Source organism: Marmota monax, unplaced genomic scaffold, assembly GCF_021218885.2.
Source record: "Marmota monax isolate L192 unplaced genomic scaffold, Marmota_monax_Labrador192_F-V1.1 WCK01_AAM20220418_F8-fsc00107, whole genome shotgun sequence".
In the NCBI taxonomy this organism is placed as follows: domain Eukaryota; kingdom Metazoa; phylum Chordata; class Mammalia; order Rodentia; family Sciuridae; genus Marmota; species Marmota monax.
In genome coordinates this window covers 318,208-345,312 of record NW_026693761.1, presented here as the reverse complement: position 1 = coordinate 345,312, position 27,105 = coordinate 318,208, and the positions used below count along the sequence as shown (strand labels likewise).

General features: G+C 34.7%; 1 protein-coding gene across 7 annotated transcripts in view; it reads right to left on the bottom strand.

Moving 5' to 3' along the window:
* The window catches only part of Bbs9 (Bardet-Biedl syndrome 9), a 498,145-nt gene that overhangs the window by 204,672 nt on the left and 266,368 nt on the right, over positions 1–27,105 (bottom strand). For all 7 annotated transcript variants that reach the window (XM_058584438.1, XM_058584439.1, XM_058584442.1 and 4 more), the window contains one exon: positions 26,564–26,716. In XM_058584438.1, the coding sequence (XP_058440421.1) occupies positions 26,564–26,716 (153 nt within the window). The remainder of the gene's footprint in view (positions 1–26,563; positions 26,717–27,105) is intronic.

The window sequence follows — 27,105 nt, the reverse complement described above, 5'->3', positions numbered from 1 at the left end:
TGTGACTAAATGGACACACTGTGACATACTTGAAAGACTGAGCTCACCATCTGATTTGCATGTTTTATTTGTTTCAAAGAGAGGGAAGATAAAAAAAACTTTTAAGGAGGGCTGGGGTTGTGGCTCAGTAGGAGAGCACTTGCCTAGCATGTGTGAGGCACTGGGTTCCATCCTTAGCACCACATATAAATAAATGAATAAAATAAAGGTCCATTAATGTCTAAAAATATATTTAAAAAAAAAAAAACTTTAAGGAGTCTGTCAGCATATTCCCGAACTCCTCCACCCTCTCTTCTCCAGCCTGAGACAGGCTTCTCTTACAGGGTTATCTTCTCCCTTCTTAGGCCTTCCACCCTAATCTATTAAGTCAACCAGAAAGGTGGCTACAAGATACTTTCAAACCCAGCTCTCTCCAGGGGGCAGAGCCACCACCCCAGTCCCCATCAACCCATAACCGGAGGAGTCTGCAGTTCAATCTGAGCCTCCTACTTGTAAAGCAGTAACCACAGGGCACCGGGCCAGCCTTTGTTTTCATCCAATTAATTGAGTGAAAATGGTTTCCACTGTGAAAAGACCCTTCATGACCTAGCTCCAAAACTTGACAAAAAATGGAATGGAACACCAGCCTAAGCTTCAGAATTACATTGCACAAAGCCACTATGCTAGAAGCAGGCCACACACTCAGTGTCCCCAGAGAGATGGCTCTTTCATGGTCAGTTCTTGTTTCTCAACATTAGGTGTGAAAATATATCCATCAACCTACTAACCAGAAGCCTTTCCACAGAAAAGGCACACTGTGTCCTGAACACAACTGTCAAAATCTCAAAGACCAAATCAGAACCAGCAATGAAGGAACACATACATCTATCCTTTAACATACATTTTTAATAATAATAATAATAATAAAATCCTGCTTAAGCATCCAGAGGAACCAACGTCATGATACTTTGAAGAGCACTAAACTAAACTTCCTCCAAAGATGGTAGGTACCTCACTAACTCTGAGGTACCTACCATGTGCTAGCACTGTGCTTGGATGTGAGAATAAGATAGATATGGTGCTATTCTCACAGAACCTAGGACGTACAGGTTGTTCACTGCCATAAATAGTCTCAATCACTTGGGTTTAACCTAGAAAAGGAAAGTGGCAAACTCAAAAAGTAAACAGAACATACTATTAGAAATCGTATTGTTTCCATCTCTTCTCATTGTGTGCTCTATTTCCTGTTCTTTAATACTTCAATGAAGTCCCCAAAGAATGTAGCTGAATGAAAGACTGGACACTAGAAAGGAAATAGCACTGAGACTTCTTGCTTCCAATGGCTGAAAGCAATTATTGACTTTGATGAGACAGGAAAAAAAAACTCCTTTCTTATAGACAAGATATACTGAAACATTCTTATTTTCCATGTCATTGACAGACTTTACTAAATAGTTATGACAACTTTTGCCTTAGAGACTGGGTAAAACCTGAGAATCCTTCTCAACTTGGCGTTTTAGACAGCTACCCCCAATTTTTGGGAATTGGCATAGGAGGTGAAAATTACTTGTTAGTGTAACATAAAGTTGCATTAAATGAAGTTTCTATACCCAACAAGATTAGAGTACATGACTAAGGCTAGTTTCAATGCCATGAATCTAGGAATATGAAATCCTAAAAAGAGGAAATATCCAACTTACAATTACAACATTCCCAAAGTGTTTATTAGTAGGGTATTTAAGCCCATAGAAGGAATTTCTCCCAGTGAAACAATGCTATAAATTGTGTTTATTTCACAAACCAGTTCCCAGAAGACTCTTTTAGTTAACAATGTGCCAAAATGGAACTGGCTAGTAGTATACATTTGAAATAAGAAGCTAGTAGAGAATAACATACTTAACGGGGGTTAGTATATTATTCACAATAAATGTTTAAAGCAGCTTTGTGGGCTATACCCCAAACCTAACTACTACTTTAAAATGTTATACCTATTGCAGTTATTGGAATGTGTATCTCATCTTCCCAATGAGATTGGAAACTACTTGAGAAGAACAACCATGGTATCCCTCCCTGACTCACCTGCCCAGAGTCTCTCCTAAGTATCCATTAGGCAAGTATAGATAAATAAAGATTTTCCTAGAAGAAACTCAAGAGTATCAGAGAAGCAAATGCCCCTTCTCTTATCTACCCACATAAAAGAGAAAAGGAACAATGGGGCTTCTGTATCATTTTCTGATCACTAAGAGAAGATAATTAGCTCCTTCGTTGACAGCCTCCATCGGAATGGCCATTTATGCCTATAAATTGTTTGTAAGCCAGAGATTCCAAATAATTTGGACAACCCCACTAGAATGTAGCCTCTATAATGGTGTGGACCATGCCTGCCTTATGCACTGTTGAGGCCTCAGTGACCTGGCACAGTGGCCATCACTGTGCATCACAGCTCAGTGGTCTAGCATACAATAGGCACTTAAATAACGTTTGTTGATGAATGAAGGAATAATTGTCTCCAGGCAATACCTTTTAACAGACCTCGGGGTCAGTACTGGTCAGTATAGTGTCCCGAATCCTGAAATTTATGTAACTTTTCAATTCACCATTCATTTTTAAATGTTTATAAATGTGGGTAATAAAAGCAATTTCTTCTTCCTTGTAGCTTTATAATAAGGGAGGAGAGGAAGCACAAACTTGATGATAAAAGATAACTTATTTTCAGGATCAGTGACAGGTGACAATACCAGTGGTGGAAGTTATTAGACAGAAGGCACGATCCATGTGAAGGGGATAACCCAATCTCATCATGAGAGAATGAATACAGGCCCTGTGTTTCCAGAACCTCTGATTTTTCAAGAGAATTTTTTGAAGTCTTCTGGTTTTTAAATTTTTTCACTAATAAAAGTTTTAATAAAAACACTATTTGACACTGCTAGCAATTGAAGCAATGTAAATTAAAACTACACTGAGATTTCATATTGCTCCAGTCAAAATGGCAATTTCAAGGACACAATTAACAATAAATAAATGTTGGCAAGGATGTGGGGGGAAATCTAAACTAATAACATTGCTGGTAGGATTGCAAATTGGTCCAATACTATGGAATGCAGTATGGAGAATCCTCAGAAAACTTGGAGTGGAACTACCATTTGATATAGCTATCCCATGCATCGGTTTATACCCAAAGGAGTCAAAATCAGCGTACTACAGTGATACGGCCTCTTCAATATTTATAGCAGCTCAATTCACAATAGCTAAGCTATAGAACCAACCTAGGTGCTCTTCAACAGATGAATAAATAAAGTAAATGTGGTATATATACATAATGGAGTATTACTCAACCATAAAGAAGAATTAAGTTAAGGCATTTGCCAATAAATGGATGGAACTGGAGACTATATCATGCTAAGTGAAATAAGCCAGTCCCAAAACACCAAAGGCCAAATTTTCTCTCTGATATGTGGTTGCTAACACACAAGGTGGAATGGGGGCATAGAAGTTCACTGATGCAGGCACAAGGGAATAAAGAAAAGGGAGGGGATATGAGAATAGGAAATAAATCAGACATAATTTTCCTATGTTCATATATCAACCAGTGAAACTCCACATAACAAAACCACAAGAATGGGATTCTGATTGGAACAAGTTATACTCCATGTATGTATGTCAAAATACACTCTACTGTCATGTATACCTAAAAAGAACAAACTAATAAAAAACAGAACCACTGTGTGAGCCAATTATAATATCTGACCAAGATTAACCCAACTTATTACTATGCTGCTCCCAAGGAAAAGAGGGAGAAAAACCCCTCTGCTTCCTTAGGAATGTTGAAATAAACCAAGTAAGCCTGTAAACCAGGGATATAAATAAGCAGGAGGCTGAGTCAGACAGCCTCAAAGACTCTTTCAAAGTTGCAAAAATTATGGTAACTAGGGCAGTAGTTGGCAAACTTGCTAAAAATTGAAATCATCAGTGATGCCAAATTAAAAAAAAAAAAAGTTGAGGTATTCAGGTTGAAGACTGACCTTCCCCTCCTTTATCATGATGGCCCGATGGTCCATGGAGTCCCTGAGATTCCACTGAAGACATTTTAGAAAACTGATAACTAGGTGATTGGCTACTCAGGCTGGGAGAAAGGGAGGCAAAATTAAGGCAAATCCAATAAAGGAGATGTGCTCAAGGGTCACAGTCTGGAATATAAATATGTCTTGGAAAACGTTCCACTTTAAAGCACTGTAAATAAGACCCAAAGGCAGGAAGAAACCCAGAATTAATACAGGCCAAAAACTATTATTTTCTCCATACTCCTTGAGTTCCAAAGCATGTGTAGGAGAGTATGCCACTAGAAGGCCTTGAAAAAAATAGATGAAAAAGTGCTTAACAACTGGGGATTAGACTAACCTCCGCACTCAGTCCCCACATCCAGCATTGGACCTGAAAGACGAGCTGGAGCATCCCAAGTGCCAACAAAGATCAAGACTAACCATAAAACGAATTCACACAAAAAGTAAGAGATACAATTTTCATCTATAAAACTGGCAAAGATTTTGTTGCTGTTTTAATAGTAATTTCCAGTGTTGCTAGAGATGCTGAGAAGTAGACTATCTTATCTTATGTGCTGCTGGAGGGAAACTTTTACAAAAATACATAGACCTTGGCCCATCTACTCCACATCTGGAAATTTGGCCTAAGGAAATGGTCAAGAATGAACCAAGTTTTACTCCAAAATATATTCACTATGGTATTATTTACAGTAACCAAATTATCCAACACTAAAGAACTGATTGAGTTTTGACAAAGCCACACGATGTAACATTAAATAGGATGCTACTGTAATATTTAAGATGACATAAAATATTCCTGAGATGAAATTAAAAGAAAAAACAGATTTATATGATGAAACAAATTTTTTAAATAATGCACCAATGTATATACATGAAGAGGAAAACGTTCACAAGAAATTATGGGTATTTTCATTTTGTGTTTTGTAATTGTATAAATTTTACAAATTTTCTACAATGATAATGTTCAATTCTTTTTAAAAAAATAGAAAGGTTACATAAGACAAAATATTTCTAAGAGGGGCCTTTATAAAAATTCTCTTTGTGGGATTTAAACATATTTCACCATAAAATACAATCAAAAGTCAATCATTACTTTCCTTGGAGATAAGCAATGGGGGTAGTTTAGGGCTGACACAGTCAAGGAAAATTCTACTAATTAACCTAAATTACAAAATATGTGCTTGCTGCCTCCTTCTCAGTCCACTCTGGGAGGCTGGGTTTTTGCTGAGTTTGGTTTTTAATTCACCATAAGCAAAGGTCCAATGGGCAGCCCCTGTCTTTAGCTACTAGTACCAATACTCCATGTTTGCTTCCATATGCAATTGTTTGCTCTAATTGTGCTGGGTGGTCCTCCAAGACAGAACCAAGAACACATATTCTTTTCATAATTTCCTGTAAGGAGCTCTAAAAATAATGACGTTTGAACACTTAGTGAAGAAGATACTCTCAGGGAATAAAGAATCACCCTTGCATTTCCAATGTTGTGGGTAGCAATATTAAGTCATAAAATTTGCAACAACTTGATAATTTAAATTAAAGGTTTAAAATGCTCCTGTTCTTTGATTTTGCAACACTTAATATGGAAGCCTATCTTAAAACATTCCTTTTTTTAAAAAAAGAATGTTCAAAACAAAACAAAAATTAACTCAAGTCTTTATAAGAGAATGGTTAACTAAAACACCATTCATTCATAGTCCCAGTGAATTATCTACCTAGAGAAAGCTAAAAGTTAAAATGATTTTTCAGGCACCAGGGTTTTAGGAATACTGGTTCTCCTCATCTTTACTAGTGAAACTATATTTTATCTGGATCACTGGAGGCTAAGTGAGCTGTCATTTAACCTATCATCTAGTGTGGACTATGAAGAGTCCAGAAAAGTTAACTCATAGCAAAAAGTAAGTGGACTTTTTCTAGATTCTGGGTATCTAATATTACCTAACTTTACCTATTTATCTGTATCAAACATTGTAGTCAATAGCTTTCAATTTTTTTATGGAAAACAATTGTTATTTCAAAAAGATAAAGTACTTTACAACATCATTTCTAGTCGATGGGATTCAGGCTCATAAAAAACATTTTTTCTTAAAAAAAGGTAAACCTAATTGAGATGTGACATATAATTTACCCAAAGTGATATAAAACATAAACATTTCAAATGCTTGCAACTTAACACCAAAAGGATGATAGAGCCTATTCTTGTTCCAAGATTATAACTGTTTTCTAAGCACAAAGGGATCATAAAAATTCCAGTGACAAAACTGAAAGTCCCAAAACACAATGAGAACCAAGTACCTGTACTGACTGGAGTAGGAATGATAAACACAGGCATGTAGGTTGTAAAGTATATATCTCATTAGCAAATAGTATCCTGGCCCAGAGGAAATTCCTGGCAGAAACATTAGACAGGCCTCCAGAAACTCCCACAAGGAATGCCAGCTGCTTCTAAAAGAACCAGAGGGTTCCACAAATATGTACTGAGCACCTACAATGACACATCACATCAGACTCTATGCTAGGCACTGTGACACAGTAATGAACAATGTGAGGTCTGAAAATTAATTCCACCCTGGATACAGACTGAAAATCTATTCAACTAAAATATTCAGTACGTATATTCATGCTAAATAGTTTGGGGTCCTGGAAGAGAAATGATACAGAAGCATGGCTGTGAATTTTTTCTAACAAAATAGGTCCAAGTACAAAAAATACATTAAAATAATCTATTATTGAGCTGTGTGGCTCCTACTAGTCATTATTAATGTCAATTAAAATTATGTTCATCTGATAACATTTTAATTTTAAAAAGTATGTATAATAAATCTGCTCATATTTCACTTAATATACATTTTATTTTTCAGATAGTTGTGATTATCCTGAATAGCAAAAAAATAGACTGAGGTAACATTTATTCATCTTTAGAATTATTATCTACATAAGAAAATCATGTTTCTTGAGGCTATACAAACTGTTATAAACACCTCATACACTTCTTCCTAGTCCAAAGAACTCCAGTTATTCAATAAATATTTAACAGATTAATTCCTTAAACTGAATCTCTTCATCCCTGAATTTCACTGATCAAAATATACCCTATTTTTTCTAAGAGAATTTTTTTTCCTTTGAACCCCAAACATTTTGACACATCATGTTGAACATTTATAGATCGAATAACACTTCCAAGACTCAAAAACCACCAAAAGCCAGCAGAAAATATATTCCCCTGGCTGAATCTAAAGCATTTAAATTAGTACATATATAGGATTCTATAAAAACCAGTAAGAAACACACCGTTTTTGTGGAACTTTTTTTAAAAATCTGGTCAAAATCTAAGTTTAAATTTAAGTAAACAGGAAAAGAAGGAAGAAATGTGGTTAATCTCAAGAAGACAATTTTTCAAAGTTTTTATACTGGTTCTACAAAATGTGAAGATTGCATCTGTTTAGTGTGCCTGGCAATAAAGTTTGTAGACAAGCAACAGTGTTGAAACCTTGTCAAGAAATGCTTTAAATATTAAAAAACTATGTCAACCCTTGTTCTGCTCATGACTAAACTTGATACAATCAAGAAAAATTAGTTTCGGATGTGGGATACTTCAGGGATTTGAAGTAGTTTGCTAAATAGGAAGCTAAATCCAATTACTTTTCTGAAGATTTGGCATCTTTAACTGAAAACCAATATTCCAATTAACATTAGACAAATATCCAAGCTTATCCACATATTCCAGGCATACTTTCTGGCTAAAAAGTAGAGTGCATTTCTGTATTTAATTATTCCCATATGCATATATAGGGTCTGCATTATACTGGAGGTACATACAGTAAAAAACAGGAAAATTTTAAATGCTTCTGTGGTCCATTTTTGCATGTGCAAAACCCAAATTTAACCTTCTCTATAATTTTATCTTCTTTTCTAAATTAAAAACATGCCAACATAAATCTTATTTTTAATATGTGATATTCCAAACTTAAATAAATAGTATTAATGTCAAAGGCACTCCCTAAATCACTTCACTCTACTCCCAAATTACAAACAAACAACAAAAAAACACCTCATCATCAAATATTATCCTTAGCTTTCCTGAAGCTTAAATGCAATTTAGATATTCAGAACCAGATTATCTACATGACTCCTTTAACTTCAAGGAAAACTTTCTGAGCAAATAGCCATCAAGTAGAAAAGACACAGTTTATTGTTAATCAGTAGAAGCTCTTCTCAAAAGGAAAAAATCTTCAGGAGTGGGAGGCTTGGTTAACACAGCATAAATGGATATGGTTCAAGGGTGTTATAACTTCTTTAATCTTGTGTCACCTAAACCAAATGTAAAATTTTATATTAATGCTATGCTATGTAACACACCATATAATTTTCTGACCAGGACTTTTGGAGCAAAAAAGTTGTTATACAATAGTGGTCTATCACACAGTATATAACTATGGAAATTGTTTTCAGTTTATTTTCTAAGGGTAAAGACCTGTGCAACAAATGAAAAGAACCTATGTATACATATGGATGTATATGAAGGTGCACACGTCAGTAAAATATCAGCTATTTAGATTGTAATTCTCGGTGATGTCATCCATCCAAACTAATAAGAATTATGAGATAGTGGAGAGGATAAGGAAGAAAAATGACTGGACTCCCATAATAGATTTGTAACTGAAATCTAAAAACTGACTCACATAAAACACTGACATAAACTTCAGGTTCCTGCTCAGTACCTACTACTACTAATTTATATATCAAATAAATCTGTTAATCCCTTTGCTAAATCTACCAAAGTGGGAATCAGCAGGGTTACTATAAATAAGAAGTGAAGATAATGCCCCTAAAACAACAGAAAACAAGAATTCTAATTTTACATTTTTTTAAAGTAGACAAAAAAATTTAAATTGTATGTTAGTTTGAACCATTCACTAGAAGGACAAACAATACTTAGTGGGCCTTAAATGTTGAAGGAACACTAAGCTTAGTCCTCAGACCCATTTTCAGCTTTATCCTCAGTGGTTCCCAAACTATAAGTCATGAACCATAATAGTGGCATGTGAAATCAATTAAATGAATCATGAACAGGTGTTTGTGTATGATAGGACAAGATATTCTAGGAAAAGTACATATATTCATTGAATATGAAAGTAAGTAATGACTATTTCTGATTAATTTTTGTCATCCTTCCCTCATAGTTCCTAACATAGTGCTTATACATTAAAAAAAATAAAATCAAAATGTCCCATAAGGGAAAATTTGAATCATATAAAAATTATTTAAACAGTGAAAGCATATCAAGCAGACTGCAGCAGATCAGACAGAACACAACATTTAAAGGAAGAAGAAAGAAAGAAACAAAAAGAACAAAGAAATAATGGCTGTAGGAATGGCCATATTTTTAAGGAAGTCAGATAAGATTTCCAAAACAGTGAGAATGGATAACAGTGCCAACGCATAAAGGCCATGTAATGGGACAAAAAAAGAAAAAATTGTTGGGTTTGGCCTTAAGAGTGATCTTGATGAAGAGGTAGAGGCAGAAGTCACATTAAAAGTTGATTGGGCTGTGGCTGTGGCTCAACAGTAGAGCACTCTCCTAGCAATTCGAGGCCCTGGGTTCGATCGTCAACACCACATAAAAATAAATAAATAAAACAAAGGTATTGTGTCCAACTACAACTAAAAAAAAAATCCATTTAAAAAAAAGTGTAGGTGCTCAATATTGCTAATTATTAGGGAAATGCAAATCACCTTATACCTGTTGTAGGGTATCAGCTCACACCTGTTTTAATATTATTTAAAAAACAAAAAATAAGTGTTGGTGAGGCTGTGAAGAAGAGGTAACCCTTGTATACAGTTACTTAAAATATAAAATAATGCAGTCACTATGAAAATTAGTATGGATGTTCCTCAAAATATTAAAAATGTAACTATCATATGATGCAGTTATCCCACTCTGGATAATTATCTAACAGAATTGGAAAAGGACCTTAAGGAGAAATTTGTTTTCCACATTATTCACAACAGCCAAGAGGCAGAAACAACCAAATTGTCCTCTGACAGATAAATGGGTAAAGAATATGTGTATATAAGTATAATAGAGCATTATACAGCCTTGAAAAAGAAGGAAATCAGCCAAATGCAGTAGCACATGCCTGTAGTACCAACAACCCAGGAGGATGAGTCAGGAGATTGAAAGTTCAAAGCCAGCCTTGGCAACTTAGTGAGAGCCAATCTCCAAATTAAAAAATCCCTAGTATTTGGAGATTTAATTTGGAGATCTGTTCAGTGTTAAAGCATTTTTAATTCCGAGTACCAAAAAAGGAAAAGAGAAAAGAGAAAAAGAAAAAGGAGAACGACGAGAAGGAGGGAAGGAAGAAAATCAAGGAAGCCTTTCATATCCCACACCATGGATAAACCTTGAAATAAACGAATCACAGAAGGACAAGTGCTGCATTATGACTTGATGTATATGAGGTATCCAACACAGTCAAACTCACAGAAGCAGAAAATAGAATGGAAGTTGCCAAGGAATAGGTGAATTTTGGAATGCAAATTGTATGTCAATAAAGCTGTTTGTATCTTTTCTTATTCTTTTAATTAGCAAAAAAAATTGTTTAAGGTGTCCAAAGTGGTGTTGTACTTTTAATTTAAGGTGGAATGATTACATCAAGCTAATCAACATACTCATCACCTCACTTACTTAACATGTTTTATAATCAGTACATTGGAAATTTAGTCTTAATATTTAAATACACAGTAGTCAATTATTAGCTATATTCACAATGCTGTGCAATTTATCTAAAAAATCAAATTTATTCCTTCTATCTGAGGCTTTATAAAAAAATTATGCCTTTCATGATCTCATTTCACCCCCACCCAAGTCTCTGGTAACTACTTTACCACTATTCTTTATAAATTCAATTATTTTAGGCTCCAAATACAAGCAATAAAATGTGGCATCTGTCTTTCTTTCTGGCTTATTTTACTTTGCGTTAATAATGTTATTCAATTCCATCCATGTTGTCACAAATGACAGAATTTCTTCCATTTTAAAGGCAGAACAGTATCCCATTGCATGCCATTTATTTTATTCCTTGATAGAAAATTAGCTTGATCTTTTAAGAAGATAGGCTAGCTTGACTGGCAAATAGTTTCTGTGGAAATGGGAGTTAACCACATCATGTACAACCACAAGGATGGGTTCCTAATTAGAATAAGTTAAACTTCATAATATGTCAAAATAGGTCATTATGACAAAATACACTCTACTGTCATGTAAATCTAAAAAGAACAAATAAAAGAAATAGGAGTTAGGATTAGACAGATCTGTGTAGGACTCTTCAGAGATCTTTGAATGTCACAGTGAGAAGCCTTGAATTAATCTAATAAACAACAGGTATCCTCCAAAGATCTTGGAATGAGATAAGACAAAAACAAATAAAAACTATGGATCAGTAACCTTATCTAATGTGTCAAACCAGTAGTTGACAAATTTGACCATAAGGACCAAAACTTGTGGGATTCCCTGAGACTCTGACCTCCACTTAATCTTCTTATATACTTTTACCTTAAATCACAAATGTGGAATGACTGATGGAGGGATATGGCCCTGAAAACCTGCCACTTTCACAGGAAAAAAAAATCCTTAAGAATAAACATGGCTTTGAGTTCATCACTCTAACAGGGGAATCAAATGAACAAAATATGAAGGACAACCAGAAGTCAGTCTTAGATGAGTAGAGGTGGTCAAAATTTGGGTTGAGAGGGGTTAGATTTCCTTGAAATCTAATATTCTGCTATAAAAGACTTAGAAATCATATGAACTAAAACTCAAAAATAAAAATACAAGTGGCTCCTCTATCGAAAAGCCCAGTGAAGTTAGAGAGCTGCTAGTCTTCCAGCACATTCATTAATGATTCTTAGGTAGTATGAAAACACATTTAAATTCATTTAAAGTCCAATGTTTAAAGTGTCTTTTTACTTACCACTAACTTGTTTCTGTATATTCATTAGGCTTACCCAAAATATCTTTTAAAATAGAACCTTAATTTATCCTTCGTTACATTTGGTACTTTCAAGCAACACTGAGCATTACCTTCTTTGTGTTACTATAGAGAGAAACACATATCAGAATTATTATAGATACTATGAGAGTTTCTATTCATCAATACTGTTATAAAGATGACACATCTTTTTGTTAGAGTTATTGAGAAATATTACAAAATAATCTCTAGGAAACAGGATTTGTGCCCCTTTATTTAAAGAGAGAAAATGTGGGGAAGGGAAAGAAAGGGGAGGGGAGGGCTGCTAGGGTTATAAGGGTTGTAATAATTTTTAACTCACAATTCAAACCATTCAGAACTCCATTTACAGAAAACTGATACAAAAGGAATAATTGTGCTAGATGGGATTAAACAGGAAGATAGATAAGATAATGAAAGAAAGCCTCATACAATTACAGATAATTGGAGGCCACTTTTATATTTTTCTCTCATCACTGACACAAAAAGATAAGATTTTCATTTCCTTATAATGTATCCATTAATACTTTTATTGTAATATTAGAAACATCTTGCTTCTGAGTATGTCTCAAAGAACTAATTTTTTTAAAAGATCAAACATCAAGTAGAAGGAAATTTTAGCAAAAGAGGGTACCCCATGATTACCTCTGAATTAGAAATCTTTATTTCAGACAGATGATCAAATTTCTAAATCTGATAATTTACCAAGATAAAAATCCTAATATTAAATTTACAATCTAGGTAGTTGTTCAAGCTGACACTAGCAAGCAGAAAACTCAAATGCAGATTGAAGAACATACAGATAAAGAAGTATGCATTCAATTTATAAAAAGCACATATGCCCCAGGGAAGTAAAGCATACCAGATGGTTATTAAAAGTGGAATTTTTTTATACACTAATAGGTCTGTTCTCTCCTTGATGTATGTACCACCCACATTAATGTCAATTAGCATTACATACCTAAATCCAGGGAAGCATAACTTCAATGTTATAATACTTTACACTTACATATCTTGTCTGAATTAATCTCCCAAAGCCCTGGAACTTAGACCATATCATTACATTATCGTTACCAAAAAATGCCAACAACCACACTCCTGTCTAGGAGCTGCCACTAAATGACCCAAAAGGACCCAATGGTTTCTGAAATCCTGAACTGATGAAAATATAAAATCGCAAGTCCCTTGCTATAAATATGTAGATACAATAAACATTTATTGAGAATCTGACTAGAAAATAAGTACCATGCTAGATGTATAAGCACCAATCAAATGTTTCTAAATGAATCAAAGAGAAAAGTGAAGAAGGTGAAGTTCAGAGAAATGAAGTGACAGGTCCAAAGTTAAAAAAAAAAAAAAGGGCTCAAACTAGGACTCAAGTTTGTTGACACAAAGTTTGATAACTTTTTAAAATAATACCTAAAGGCATGGTTTATATGAGCAAAGTTTCCTAAAGAAATTAAGAGTGATTCTCAACTGTTTTGTTATTCATATCTAGTGAGTGAAAGTCACTTGGTCAGTGATACTCTATAAACAAGAATTTGAAAGGATTAAAGAAAAGGAAAAAAACAACAAAAGAGAAAGAAACAATATGAAATTGTGATTTGGCAATTCTATATGTCTTCAGCTGTACTGTTCAATAAAGCAGACACTAGCCACACGTGGCTACTAAGCACTTGAAATAGACTGCAAGTATAAAATAAGCCAGATTTTGAAAACCTGCTATAAAATATAAGACATTTCATTAATAATTTTATTTGATTACATGTTTAAATGATAATATTTTTTATGTGTACAGCTAAATAAAATATGTTGTTAAACATTTTTTTTTCATTTTACCTTTAACATGGCATCTAGAAAATTAAAAATTATATATGTGGTTCACATTAGTGGCTTGGACAAACTTCTTTTTTTTTTTTAATTGGTTGTTCAAAACATTACAAAGCTCTTGACATATCATATTTCATACATTTGATTCAGGTGGGTTTTGAACTCCCAATTTTACCCCAAATACAGATTGCAGAATCACATCGGTTACACATCTACATTTTTACATAATGCCCTATTAGTAACTGTTGTATTCTGCTACCTTTCCTATCCTCTACTATCCCCCCTCCCCTCCCCTCCCATCTTCTCTCTCTACCCCATCTACTGTAATTCATTTCTCTCCTTGTTTATTTTCCCATTCCCCTCACAACCTCTTATATGTAATTTTGTATAACAATGAGGATCTCCCTCCATTACCATGCAATTTCCCTTTTCTCTCCCTTTCCCTCCCACCTCATGTATCTGTTTAATGTTAATCTTTTCTTCCTGCTCTTCCTCCCTGCTTTGTTCTTAGTTGCTCTCATTATATCAAATAAGACATTTGGTATTTGTTTTTTAGGGATTGGCTAGCTTCACTAAGCATAATCTGCTCTAGTGCCATCCATTTCCCTGCAAATTCCATGATTTTGTCATTTTTTAGTGCTGTATAATACTCCATTGTGTATAAATGCCACATTATTTTATCCATTCATCTATTGAAGGGCATCTGGGTTGGTTCCACAGTCTAGCGATTGTGAATTGTGCTACTATGAACATCGATATAGCAGTATCCCTGTAGTACGCTCTTTTAAGGTCTTCAGGGAATAGTCCGAGAAGGGCAATAGCTGGGTCAAATGGTGGTTCCATTCCCAGCTTTCCCAGGAATCTCCATACTGCTTTCCAAATTGGCCGCACCAGTTTGCAGTCCCACCAGCAATGTACAAGAGTACCCTTTTCCCCACATCCTCGCCAGCACTTGTTGTTGTTTGACTTCATAATGGCTGCCAATCTTACTGGAGTGAGATGGTATCTTAGGGTGGTTTTGATTTGCATTTCTCTGACTGCTAGTGATGGTGAGCATTTTTTCATGTACTTGTTGATTGATTGTATGTCCTCCTCTGAGAAGTGTCTGTTCAGGTCCTTGGCCCATTTGTTGATTGGGTTATTTGTTTTCTTATTGCTTAATTTTTTGAGTTCTTTGTATACTCTGGATATTAGGGCTCTATCTGAAGTGTGAGGAGTAAAAATTTGTTCCCATGATGTAGGCTCCCTATTTACCTCTCTTATTGTTTCTCTTGCTGAGAAAAAACTTTTCAGTTTAAGTAGGTCCCATTTGTTGATTCTTGTTATTAACTTTTGTGCTATGGGTGTCCTATTAAGGAATTTGGAGCCTGACCCCACAATATGTAGATCAGAGCCAACTTTTTCTTCTATCAGACGCCGTGTCTCTGATTTGATATCTAGCTCCTTGATCCACTTTGAGTTAACTTTTGTGCATGGCAAGAGGAGGGGATTCAGTTTCATTTTGTTGCATATGGATTTCCAGTTTTCCCAACACCATTTGTTGAAGATGCTATCCTTCCTCCATTGCATGCTTTTAGCTCCTTTATCAAATATAAGATAGCTGTAGCTTTGTGGATTAGTCTCTGTGTCCTCTATTCTGTACCATTGGTCCACCCGCCTGTTTTGGTACCAGTACCATGCTGTTTTTGTTACTATTGCTCTGTAATATAGTTTTAAATCCGGTATCGCTATACCACCTGATTCACACTTCCTGCTTAGAATTGCTTTTGCTATTCTTGGTCTTTTATTTTTCCATATGAATTTCATGATTGCTTTATCTATTTCTACAAGAAATGCCGTTGGGATTTTGATTGGCATTGCATTAAACCTAAAGAGAACTTTTGGTTATATCGCCATTTTGATGATGTTAGTTCTGCCTATCCATGAACAGGGTATATTTTTCCATCTTCTAATATCTTCTTCTACTTCTCTTTTTAGGGTTTTGTAGTTTTCATTGTATAAGTCCTTCACCTCTTTTGTTAGGTTGATTCCCAAGTATTTTATTTTTTTTGAGGATATTGTGAATGGAGTGTTTTTCCTTATTTCCGTTTCAGAAGTTTTGTCGCTGACATACAGAAATGCCTTTGATTTATGCGTGTTGATTTTATATCCTGCCACTTTGCTGAATTCATTTATTAGTTCTAGTAGTTTTTTTGTAGACCCTTTTGGGTCTTCTAGGTATAGAATCATGTTGGACAAACTTCTTTTGGACAACATTGGTCTAGATCATGCAGTCACACAGAAACTGAACAGAACAATGATACACTGATGTAAATTTTGGAAACTGCATTCTAGATTGTACTCTGACCTGGGTGAAGAAAATTTTAAATACTTGTGAAAGCGCTTTGTATACTTCTTTAGTTTAGCTGAAGGAGTAAGAGGGTCAGACAGAGCAAGAGACCACCCACTCTTACCCATATATTCATTCCAACATACCATTCAGTTATCTAATTGCTCTCTTTTGAATAAACAGGAATAAACCAATTCATATATGGAATGATAATCCAAAGCTCTAAACATTCTGAGACCAGAAAAATAAGTTTTTAGAGTATATGCATAAAAAAGTAATGCCTCACTCAGAAAATAACAATGAAGACCAGGAGTTTGTGACCACATCCCATTTTACAAAAAAAGTTATTATTTGTGGTATTATATTTTATCTCAGATAAAACATACATAACATAAAATTTGCCATCTTAACTACTTTTAAGTATGCGGTACTGTAGTATTAAGTACATTCACACTGTTACAAAAAATTATTTATTCTCATCAAATTATGATCAGAATATTAAATTAAGATATTAAACTTATCTAAAACAAACACTCTATTTTCAGTTTTTTATTCCTTCCAAATATTTGCACACTTATCTATTATAGATATCTATTTCATTATTTGTTACTTACTATATACTATTTCATATACTGCTTTCTTCAACTATATGAAATGGTTTATGGTTGTCTAGCTTTTAAAATAATGAAATAATGATGTGAATGACACCACATCAAATAGTAGTACTCAAAAAGACTAGTCATTTTCAAACTATGGAAAGCTGGTAATCAATACTGAAATTTCTTACAAATGAAACTAATAGTATAATATTATTGTTAATTAATATTAACAACTTGATGAATGTATTTTTTCCTTTGTGAACTATTTTCTTAGCTAAATATCCAAGAGTGAACTTACAGGGTGAAAACATGTAAACTTTTTTTACTGCCATCCATTTCTTTACCACTCCCATTCATCCTCAAATATATGGTTGCAAATTCTTGTGCCCTACATTCTCATCCAATGTTCTAGCACCTTTACAGACATAATTTTCTTTAGCTTTTACGTGATCATACAGAAAACAAGTTGAGCAACAGCATCATGTCCTCTATAGCTCCTTTTCAGTCTATCAGCACATTGTTTCTACTTGCCAATGGCAATGAAGGAAGTGGGTCTCTGAATGGTTTCATCACATATTCCTTTGTGTTATCAGCCAAAATCAGGCTCATTTAAAAAGTCAGGGACCAAAACACTCTCAGACGTCTGCGTGACTTAAAATGATTTTTTATATCAATACCATACAAATAAACAGAGTGGAAGGAAGTTTTAAGTACAGAAAAAGTAACAAATAGCAAACTCCAAACCACAGGATCTCTGTTTAAAATTAAGCCTAATATAGCCTCTGTTTTGAAGAAGAGAAAAATTAGCCAAGTGCCTTTCTAGAACATTAATGACTATCAGTCATTACATCACACATATGTCATCTGACACAAACTTTTAGATCAGTAAACATTTTCCCTCTGCTACAACAGAGGGTTAGTGTTCATGGCAGGAGAAGATTTCAGCACACATAAAAGCATCAAAACATAAGCCAAACCAAAGGGCAAATCTAACTTCCCCTATTTCAATTTACTCAGTCTTGCTTCGAATAACAAATGTATGTGAATATTTTATAACATGAAAGAGAACTTATTTTCCAAAACTTTTCTGCCAAATGTAATAAGCATTAGCATTCAATTACAAAAAAGAAAAAACTGTGTAAGTTCACAAATTAACAAAGTCCCCTCTTCCTCTTGAAAATATATCAATTTTCAGATATATCATAATTTAGGGAAATCTCCAGAAGCTTTTATTACTGATAGATATACATGATGAATATTAGATGATCATGAATATAAAAACATACAAAGCATGAATATGTGAAAGCAGTTTTTATGCATCTCCTTATTATTTAACCTGACCACACCTTTCCTAAGAAAAATCTAGCATATCTACATCCCACCTGGCAATGACTAAAGTAAAAATGCCACATGATATATTAAATGCACAGACTTTGGAATACATTTGCTTAATATCTGTATAACTCTGAATAATTAACTTTCTTAACCTGCTCAGAGTCTCAGTTTCTTCATCCATAAAATAGGAGTAGTGCCACCCACACAAGATGATGGAAAGCATTAAAATACTGAAGGAAATTTATTTCAAGCTGAACAGATACTGAATAAACATGAATTTCACCTCTTTTCCCTTACTTTGTCTCAGGTCCTTCAAAACTACATTCAGGTGATTGAGAAAGTAAGGCAATGTGATTACTTTCTTTCAACATTATGCCTCTAAAGTTAGGAAGTACAGGTCAAATTTCTTTCAAAAAGGAAGATTATTTCCCCCAAATTCTAGAATACAAACAATTGAAATTGTGGTCAACAACTTGAAAAATCTTTATTCACTAGAGGCCAGATCTTTTCCATGTAAGAATCCTGAGATGATTTTCCCAGAGTGATATTCCTAGTCCCTCTCCTTCTTTCAACCACTGGCTAACTTCAATAAGGGATGCTTGATGGATGGCCCAGAGGAGTGTGATATAGTGGTAGCTGGCACACAGGAAAAGGAATGCCAGCAAAAAATTGGGGTATGACTTTAAAAACTCCTATACAGGACATAGGAAATGACTTGTGGTTAAAAATAGGAGCAAAATGATTATTTGACCCCCATGTGAATCAAAACTCATAAGTACTGATGGTGCATCTTGAAATCAGTAACCTACCTATTGGAAATCTAAAAGACCAGAGAGAGCAAACTGCAGGATATTATGTCTATATGAGATTACTCATCATGCATGGCTGCTTCATGACCAGTTAACCAAGACACCTGCCCAGAAAGAAGCCCTTACACTGCCCAGAGGAGCTATCAGTGACATCCATTGCAATCCCTTTTCTTCATATTTGGGGAAGCCTATAGGTGATTTGGGGTTAGGGGTAAAATAGTTGTTCTGTACTTCAACCCTGTATTTGAAATCTCAGTTGTCTTACTCTACCCATCAGAAATTTATATCCTAACAGGGTCAGGATCAGCTACATTATTTGAGGCACCCAATGCAAAATAAAAATACAGGGTTGGGGTTATGGCTCACTGGTGGAGTGCTTGCCTAGCACACGTGAAGCACTGGGTTCAATCCTCAGCACCACATAAAAAATAAACAAACAAAATACAGATATTGTGTCCATGTATAATTTTAAAACATATTTTTAAAAATAAAATAAAGGTATTATGTCCATCTATCATTAAATATATATATATATATATATATATATATATATATATATATATATTTAAATCTTACTTTAAAAAATACAGGGTCTCTTGTTTTTAAAGGTATTAAGATTTTGAGGAAAACTATGGCAGAGCATTAAACCAAACACAGGTATCTGTGTAACTATGCAGGTCACATTCCCATGATGCCAGGCCTAGAAGGAGACAAAATAATGGTGCCATCCTTCACACAAGCACATAACTAAGCACAATTGGTAAGTGTGTCAGTAGTCCCAATAGCCTGAAAGCAGTACTGATACTCTGTCTGCTTTAAACAACTATTGACAAACCTAGTTAATTTTAAGATAAATTATCTTCAAAGTCCACAGACCACAACTATTGTAAGACCCTGTATCCTCAGTGAATGCCCCCCAAATTCCTTTAAGCCTATGCATTTCAGATGTTGTTTGGCTCTAGAGAGGACACCAAAAGGAAGGGGTATGAGGACTGTGAGCTCAAGTGGTCATCTTCTAATTCTGACTGATTCATTTGTTACAAGCAATAACCCCTAGAAAAACAAACATTTTCATATGTTCTTGAACTATAATTTGGTACAATGTTTCTGCAATGCAATAGATATGGGTGTGGTTGTATGTTTGTGTGTGTGCGTGTGTGTATGTATGTGAAATGGTTTGGGGTTTTTGATTGATTTTTCTTCTAGAAATACATGCAAATGAAATAATTAGAGTCTCAGAAGAAGGTCACTTGAGGCCGTGATCCTCATGTTCCTTCCCTTTGGTACCCTCTACAGAACCAAACATCTGATATAAGTATGCTTAGAGGAGTTTGGGAGCTGCCTCTGAGGATAAAGATCTTCCTGATTCTTTTTTTTTAATTTTACTTATTTTTTAGTTGTAGATGGACACAATATCTTTATTTATTTATTTCTATGTGGTGCTGAAGAGCGAACTCAGTGCCTCCCATGTGCGAGGCAGGCATTGTACCACTGAGACATAACCCCAGCCCCCTGATTCTTAATTAAGATCTAGATATGTGAGGCTGACAGCAGAGTTTCAGAGATGATGTATTAATATAATCTTCATTTGATCAATTAATAGCACTACTTATGAGCATAACTTATTAGACAAATAAAGATGAATATTTCCCAGAACTATAATTAACATTTGTTGAGAGCTTATTGTATACCAAGCACTCTCTCATGCAATTTATGTGTTTACACAATTGTATTCTCACAACCCATGCAGGAGGCACCATTATCATCAACATTCTAAAAGTGGGGAAACTGAAGCTTAGGGAGGGTTTTCTTTTTGGTTTCTTTAAGTAATTGCCTAAGAGCACACAGCTAGCAAGTAGCAATACCAGGAATGAAGCACAGGCAAGCTGACTCTAGACAGAAAGCTTTTGTTATGGTTGAGATATGCGATGTCCCACTAAAAGCTCAAGTATAAGACAATGCAAGAAAGTTCAGAGGTGAAATGACTGGGTTATGATTAACCTAATCAGTGCATCAGTTCACTTGAATGGATCAGCTGGGTGTTAACTACAGGCAGGTGGAGTATGGCTAGAAGAGGTAGTGCATTTGCCTAGCATGTGTGAGGTATTGCATCCGATCCTCAACACCACATAAAACTAAATAAATAAAATTTAAAAAAAAAGAAGAGGTGGGTCACTGGGGTATATATTTTGTATCGGGCAAGCAGAGCTCTCTCCACTTCCTGGTGCCATGCCCTGAGCTGTTTTCCTCCTCCATACCCTTCTTCCATGATATTCTGCCTCACCTCAGGCCCAGAACAATGGAGTCGGACATCTGAAACTGTGAGCCCCGAATAAACTGTTTATCCTCTAAAATTATTCTCTTCAGGTCTTTTGGTCACAGTAGTGAAAAAAAACTGATGAAAACAGCTCTCGGTTGTTATCCTATGATACACTGAATATACTTCAAACCTTACAGTATTTATTAGAATGTGCTTAAAAAAACAGTGTTGGATTTTTACTGCACCCTTAGAAGCAAAGCAATGGCTTTCACTCATTGGCTCTTGCTGTACCATAATTAAAGGCATCTAAACCCAAGGTCATCCAAGGATTGGAAGCCCACTTCACTGGCTTACTGTCTAAACTACAGGTGCTCAGACTTATATCTAAACATCAAAGATATATTTCCCATACTGTCTGCTCTGAACTTGCCTACTTCTGTACCTTGTCAATGGAACTTCCTGTAACCTAAGAGTAATAGTAGCTACTATTATTGAATATAGAGACAGTAAGCCAAACTTCAACACTAGTAGTCTACTCCTACTAACTATTATATGAATGAATATTCCATATAAACTACCTCAAATTACAGCCAACTTGGCAATGCTTAATCATTTGTTTATTAAGAGTTTAAGCTACATTTTCTGATTTTCAGAATGACTTTATTTAAATTCATAGCAGTTCCTGGCCTATATAGAAACCATGAAATGCCCAAATTGCCTTTTAATTCTACATTTTTGTATCCTGCTTGCTCAAAGGGTATGTTTTAGGAAAAAAAAATTTGCCTTTCTATGAGGAAGAGTTCATCAATTCTATGAACAGGAAATAGAGAGAATCAGACATTTTCATGCTTCTGGACATATATTTTTATAATATATTTATACTGGAAAACCCCAATTAATTCTTATGCCACTTAGAATATGAAGGGATTCAACCTCAAAAACAGCCCATGTGCATGGAGGCAGTTCAACAGATGATCATTTCACATTTCACTGCAGTACACACACTCTCATTAAAAAAAAAAAAAGGAAGAAAAAAGAAAAAAAAAAGATTTTCTCAGCCAAGAATTTGCAGCTATAAACCTTTCCTGGCTTTGTCAGTTTGCCTGATTCCCCCAATTATGTTATTTGGGAAGAGAGAAAAGAGTTTCCATTTCTTAGCAGCTTTTAAGTATTTTAGAAAAAAATCACCCTAATGATGCATGAGCCTGTACTCAAAGAATTCTCTGCAACTTTGTTCTTTGTAGTGGTGCCTTTATCATCAAAGACACAGAGTTTCCAGAAAATTATCTTCATTAGTGACGACAGAGCATTCATTCACAGAATGAATATTTATTAAACACCTATTTTGTGCCAAGACATGCATTATACTAAGAATAGAGTGATGAATAAGACAAAATAATCCCTTCTCCTTGGAGAGCTTACACTCTAGTTTTAGAAAAATAATTGTCTCTGCTTATATTTTTCACATAAGCAAATGACCATTGCTTCCTTAAACGCTGACAATATAGCATCTTCCAGATACTGGTGACAAGACGAACAGAATTAAATCTATCATTGCACGGCTGATTGCTTCTGAGTGGCACTAAGATCAAAAAAAAGGACTGAGAGAAAAATTGAAAGTTCTCTTTCCTAAGAAGAAAAGGACTCCAAGAAGGTGGCAGATCTAGTTTCAAATTTATCAATAAAATACTTTTAAAATCTAGTAATTCATGTAATAGAGTTATGCTAGGGAGAGTAAAATGGGGCTCTACCAGAGCTTATTATTTCATTGCCATGGCTAATCCACCAAGCAAACCATGCTCCCTACCCAAGCAAGGTATGAAGATAAGATAACAGCAAACTGAAGATATGTGATATGCCTGCCTGGTCACAATAGAGTTGTCTAAAAGGAATTTTTCCTTTGTGTTAGATTCAACATTAAAATACTAATAAAATGTTTCCTTTCATAAACTATGGTTTATGCATAGTGCAGAATGTCCGTACCACAGAATACCATGTAGCTACTACAAATAGAGAAGTTGGTCTATGGATTAATATAGAAGAACTCCAGAACACACTATTATAAGAAAAAATAAGAGGAGTTCAGTTACACTAATATATGTGATATCATACTCTTCATAGGTTGTTCTTTAGCCTCACAAAACAATATTTCATTTCTACATATATATAAAAAAGAAAATATCTAGAAAGACAAAAAATAATGATAACATTTCTGGGCAGATACAAAAGAGAACAAGAAGGGAATTAAGCATTATGTATAATATTGTAATTTTTGTGGGAAAATTATATTCATGTTTATCATGTCATTAAAAATTAAAGATAGGTTAAATGACTATTATGATCAAGAAACTACCTGAGGGCTGGGGTTGTGACTCAGTGGTAGAGGGCTAGCCTGGTACATATGAGGCACTGGGTTTAATCCTCAGCACCATATTTAAAAAATAAATAAAATAAAAGTATCCATCTACAACTAAAAAACAAAAATACTTAAAAAAAATGAAACTAACTGAACAATCAACAGCTCACTATAATGTAACTTCAACATATAATTATAAAATGAATGGCAAAGTAAATTTAAGTAACATTCCCCATAGTATTCATATTTTTCATTCAAAATCTTATTTAATCTTTTGTTAACTAAAAAGGATGCAAACTTAAAAATATGCACTCAAATGAAAATCCAGAGTTTTGACTATTCTTGTCTCTAATATTACAAATCATACAAACTCCTAAACCTAACACTAAGTAGAAAAAATTAAAATTTCACATTTAAAATGTATAATAGAGGAAGGAGACAGGGATGGCAAAGCACTCCTAAAACTCTAGCTACATGGGAAGCAAAGACAGGAATATCCCAAGTTCAAGGCCAGTCTTAGAAACTTAGCAATGCCCTGTCTCAAAATAAAATAAAATAAATTAAAAAGTTGAGGACACAGCTCAGTGGTAAAGTATCACTGTGTTCAATTTCCCATGCCAAAAAGAAAAAGGGAAAAAAATAAGACAGAGAGATAGACAGAGACAGAGACAGAAAAAAAAAAAGTCTTGCTTCCTTTAGAAAAGAAAAACTTATAGAGAAATTGTAAAGCATTAAATTAAGCTGCCTCAATGACCCTTTAAACATCCCTCTACCATTGTATCTAATAAAAGAGAGAGCATCATTAAAGACAAGGCTGAGCATTTCTTCAGCTCCAAGTCTGGCAATTATGGCAATATGCTTAAGAATGAAATAGACAAGTGATCAAAGAAATGTGAAGAAGGAAGGAAATGAATACAAACCAAGACAAAAAAAATTCAATAAGGAGAGAAAAGGGTTGTCAGAAAGGGCATCAGTGCCTACAGAACTAGGGGGCTCATATAATTACTCCACGATAAAAGAAACTGGCAGTCTGGATTTGTAGAACAATATACAAAGCATATCCATATACATTACGGAATAGTCTCTGCAACACCACAGTATTGATCCCATTTTACAGAAAGAAACTTAAGTTCTGAGAGGGTAAGGGAATTGCCAAAAGCCTTGCAGATAATAAGTAATGGAATAAAGGTCTTTGACTTCCAAGCCCAAGCCCAATGTTTTTCCCAGTATCCCACTACTCTACAGACTTTCTCTCAAAGTACTAATTTTCAAATAATCATGAAATTTTCAAGAAGCAAATGGATTATCAATATAATACACAAGCTGTTTCCCTTCCTGTAGAAAAAAAAAACTTTGAAAAAACTATCTGTCCTTACAAAATCAACAGATTGAAGTAGGGGAGAGAGAGTAGAGCAGAAATGTGGTAATAAAGGGTAGCATGAAGGAGATATGATGAAGAAGCTATTCAGTATCTGGCACATGGTGGTGGATACACAAACCTAAACATGTGATAAAATTGTGTAGAATACACACATTTAGACAAATGAGTACAAGTTAAATCTGAATAAGAGCTGTGAGTTTTATCAATGTTAATATCCTGCTCATTGTACAGTTTTGCAAAACACTACCATTGGAGAAAAGTGGGGAAAGTATACATGGAATATTTCTATATTATTTGTTAGAATGGCACAGGACATTTCTACTGCATAAAAATCTCAATTTAAAAAATAATATTCAGGCGTGCGAACCGTCACCTCCAATCCCTGTGAATGGCGCGAACTTTGAATGGTGCACTTCCAATCCCTGAAATGGCACGAATTCTCCGCCAATGAAGAAGTAGCAGCCCACTAGCCTTGCTCCTCCTCATCCTGTGTTAAGCCCATGAATATCAACACCCTGTTTGTGCTCGCTTTTTTACTCTCTCTCTCTCCTCCTCTCACCCTCTCTCTCTCTCTCTCTCTCTCTCCTCTCTTACTCTCACCCTCTCCCTCTCTTACTCTCTTACTCTCCCTTTCTCTCTTATTTTACCTCTCTTACTCTCCCCATCTCTTCCCCTCTCTCTCCCTCTCTTCTCTCTCTCTCTCTCTCTCTCTCTCTCTCTCTCTCTCTCTCTCTCCCCCCCCCCCTCTCCCCCCCTTCTCTTCTGCAACTGGCCACTATGGTTCTACTAATAAAATCTTGGACAGGTTAAAAAAAATAATAATAATAATATTCAGCCAGGCATGTTGACATACACGTGTAATCCCAAATACTTGGGAATCTGACGCAGGATATTCCAAGTTGGAAGCCAGCCCAGACAAGACCCTGTCTCAAAATTTTAAAAAACTATTTTAAAGAGCAGGGGATGTAACTCAGTGGTAGAGCACTTGCCTAACATGCATAAGGCCCTAGGTTCAATACTCAGTACTGCAAAATAAATCAGAATATTCTACCACCAACAATGATTTTTAAAACAAGACAGTGATATTATGTAAAAATATTATGTAAAAATATGAAAGACACAATGTAGTCAGAATCTAATCAAGAAAAGGGTTCATTACAGTGGAACTGATAGGAACATTACTCATAAAATTAAAATTTTAAAAATTATTATTCTATGTCAGGGATGATAATTTTGAAGCAGTTTTGGAGATATACTACCTTAAGAGTGAGAGCCTTTTCACACTAGCTGAACAAATAATAAAACTACAGAAAGACACAAGGAAGAGGAAAAAAGAAAGAAGAGAAACAAAATCCATTTGAACTAGAACTCTTTGAATTAAGTTGCTTACAAATTACATTTTAAAATATCAACTGACATAACTAGAAGTATAAATCAGTTTCTTGGAAAGATAGAGAATTATGGTGACAGTTATAGAATGTACCAAGAATTATCTAATAATAATCGTAATCATAATAAACAGGAAAGAAAAACCTCATCTTGGTATTCTCATACATGACTTTAGGGTAAGGAAAAAAAATTATATCCAGTGACAGAAAACTATCACTGACATACTGACCTGCTTGTAGGTTCCATCTAGCAAGACATCCAGGTGTTGAAGGGGGGCGGGTGTTTTATCTTTGAACCTTGTTAATAGCCGGCGTTGGATGGCCCGAAATTGTACAGCTCTTTCAGATAAGAGTTCTTCTAATTTTTCGCCATTTATCCGTAGCTACAATAAAGAATTTCTTAAATTGAGGTTAAATAGATTTAACAAAACATGTTTAAGTAAGAATATAGGCACTAAAGGTTTTAAAAAGGGTAATGAACAAATTTAAATGATTACAGAGTTCTAGGAATTAAAACAATATGGTATTTGGTACATGAATACATAGATAATACAGTCAAATAGTTCATATGGAAATTTAGAAAAGGTGATCCAGTATCACGGGGGTAGAGATTGATTATTTGGTAAATATTTTTTAATAACTGAGTGCATGGGGACAAGAAGGAATTTCTCCCCATTCTTTATAATAAAATCAATTGGGGAGGAAATAAAATTTATATACAATAAAAGCACTAAAAAAATAGAATTGTTCTCTCTAATCTTAGCACAATAAA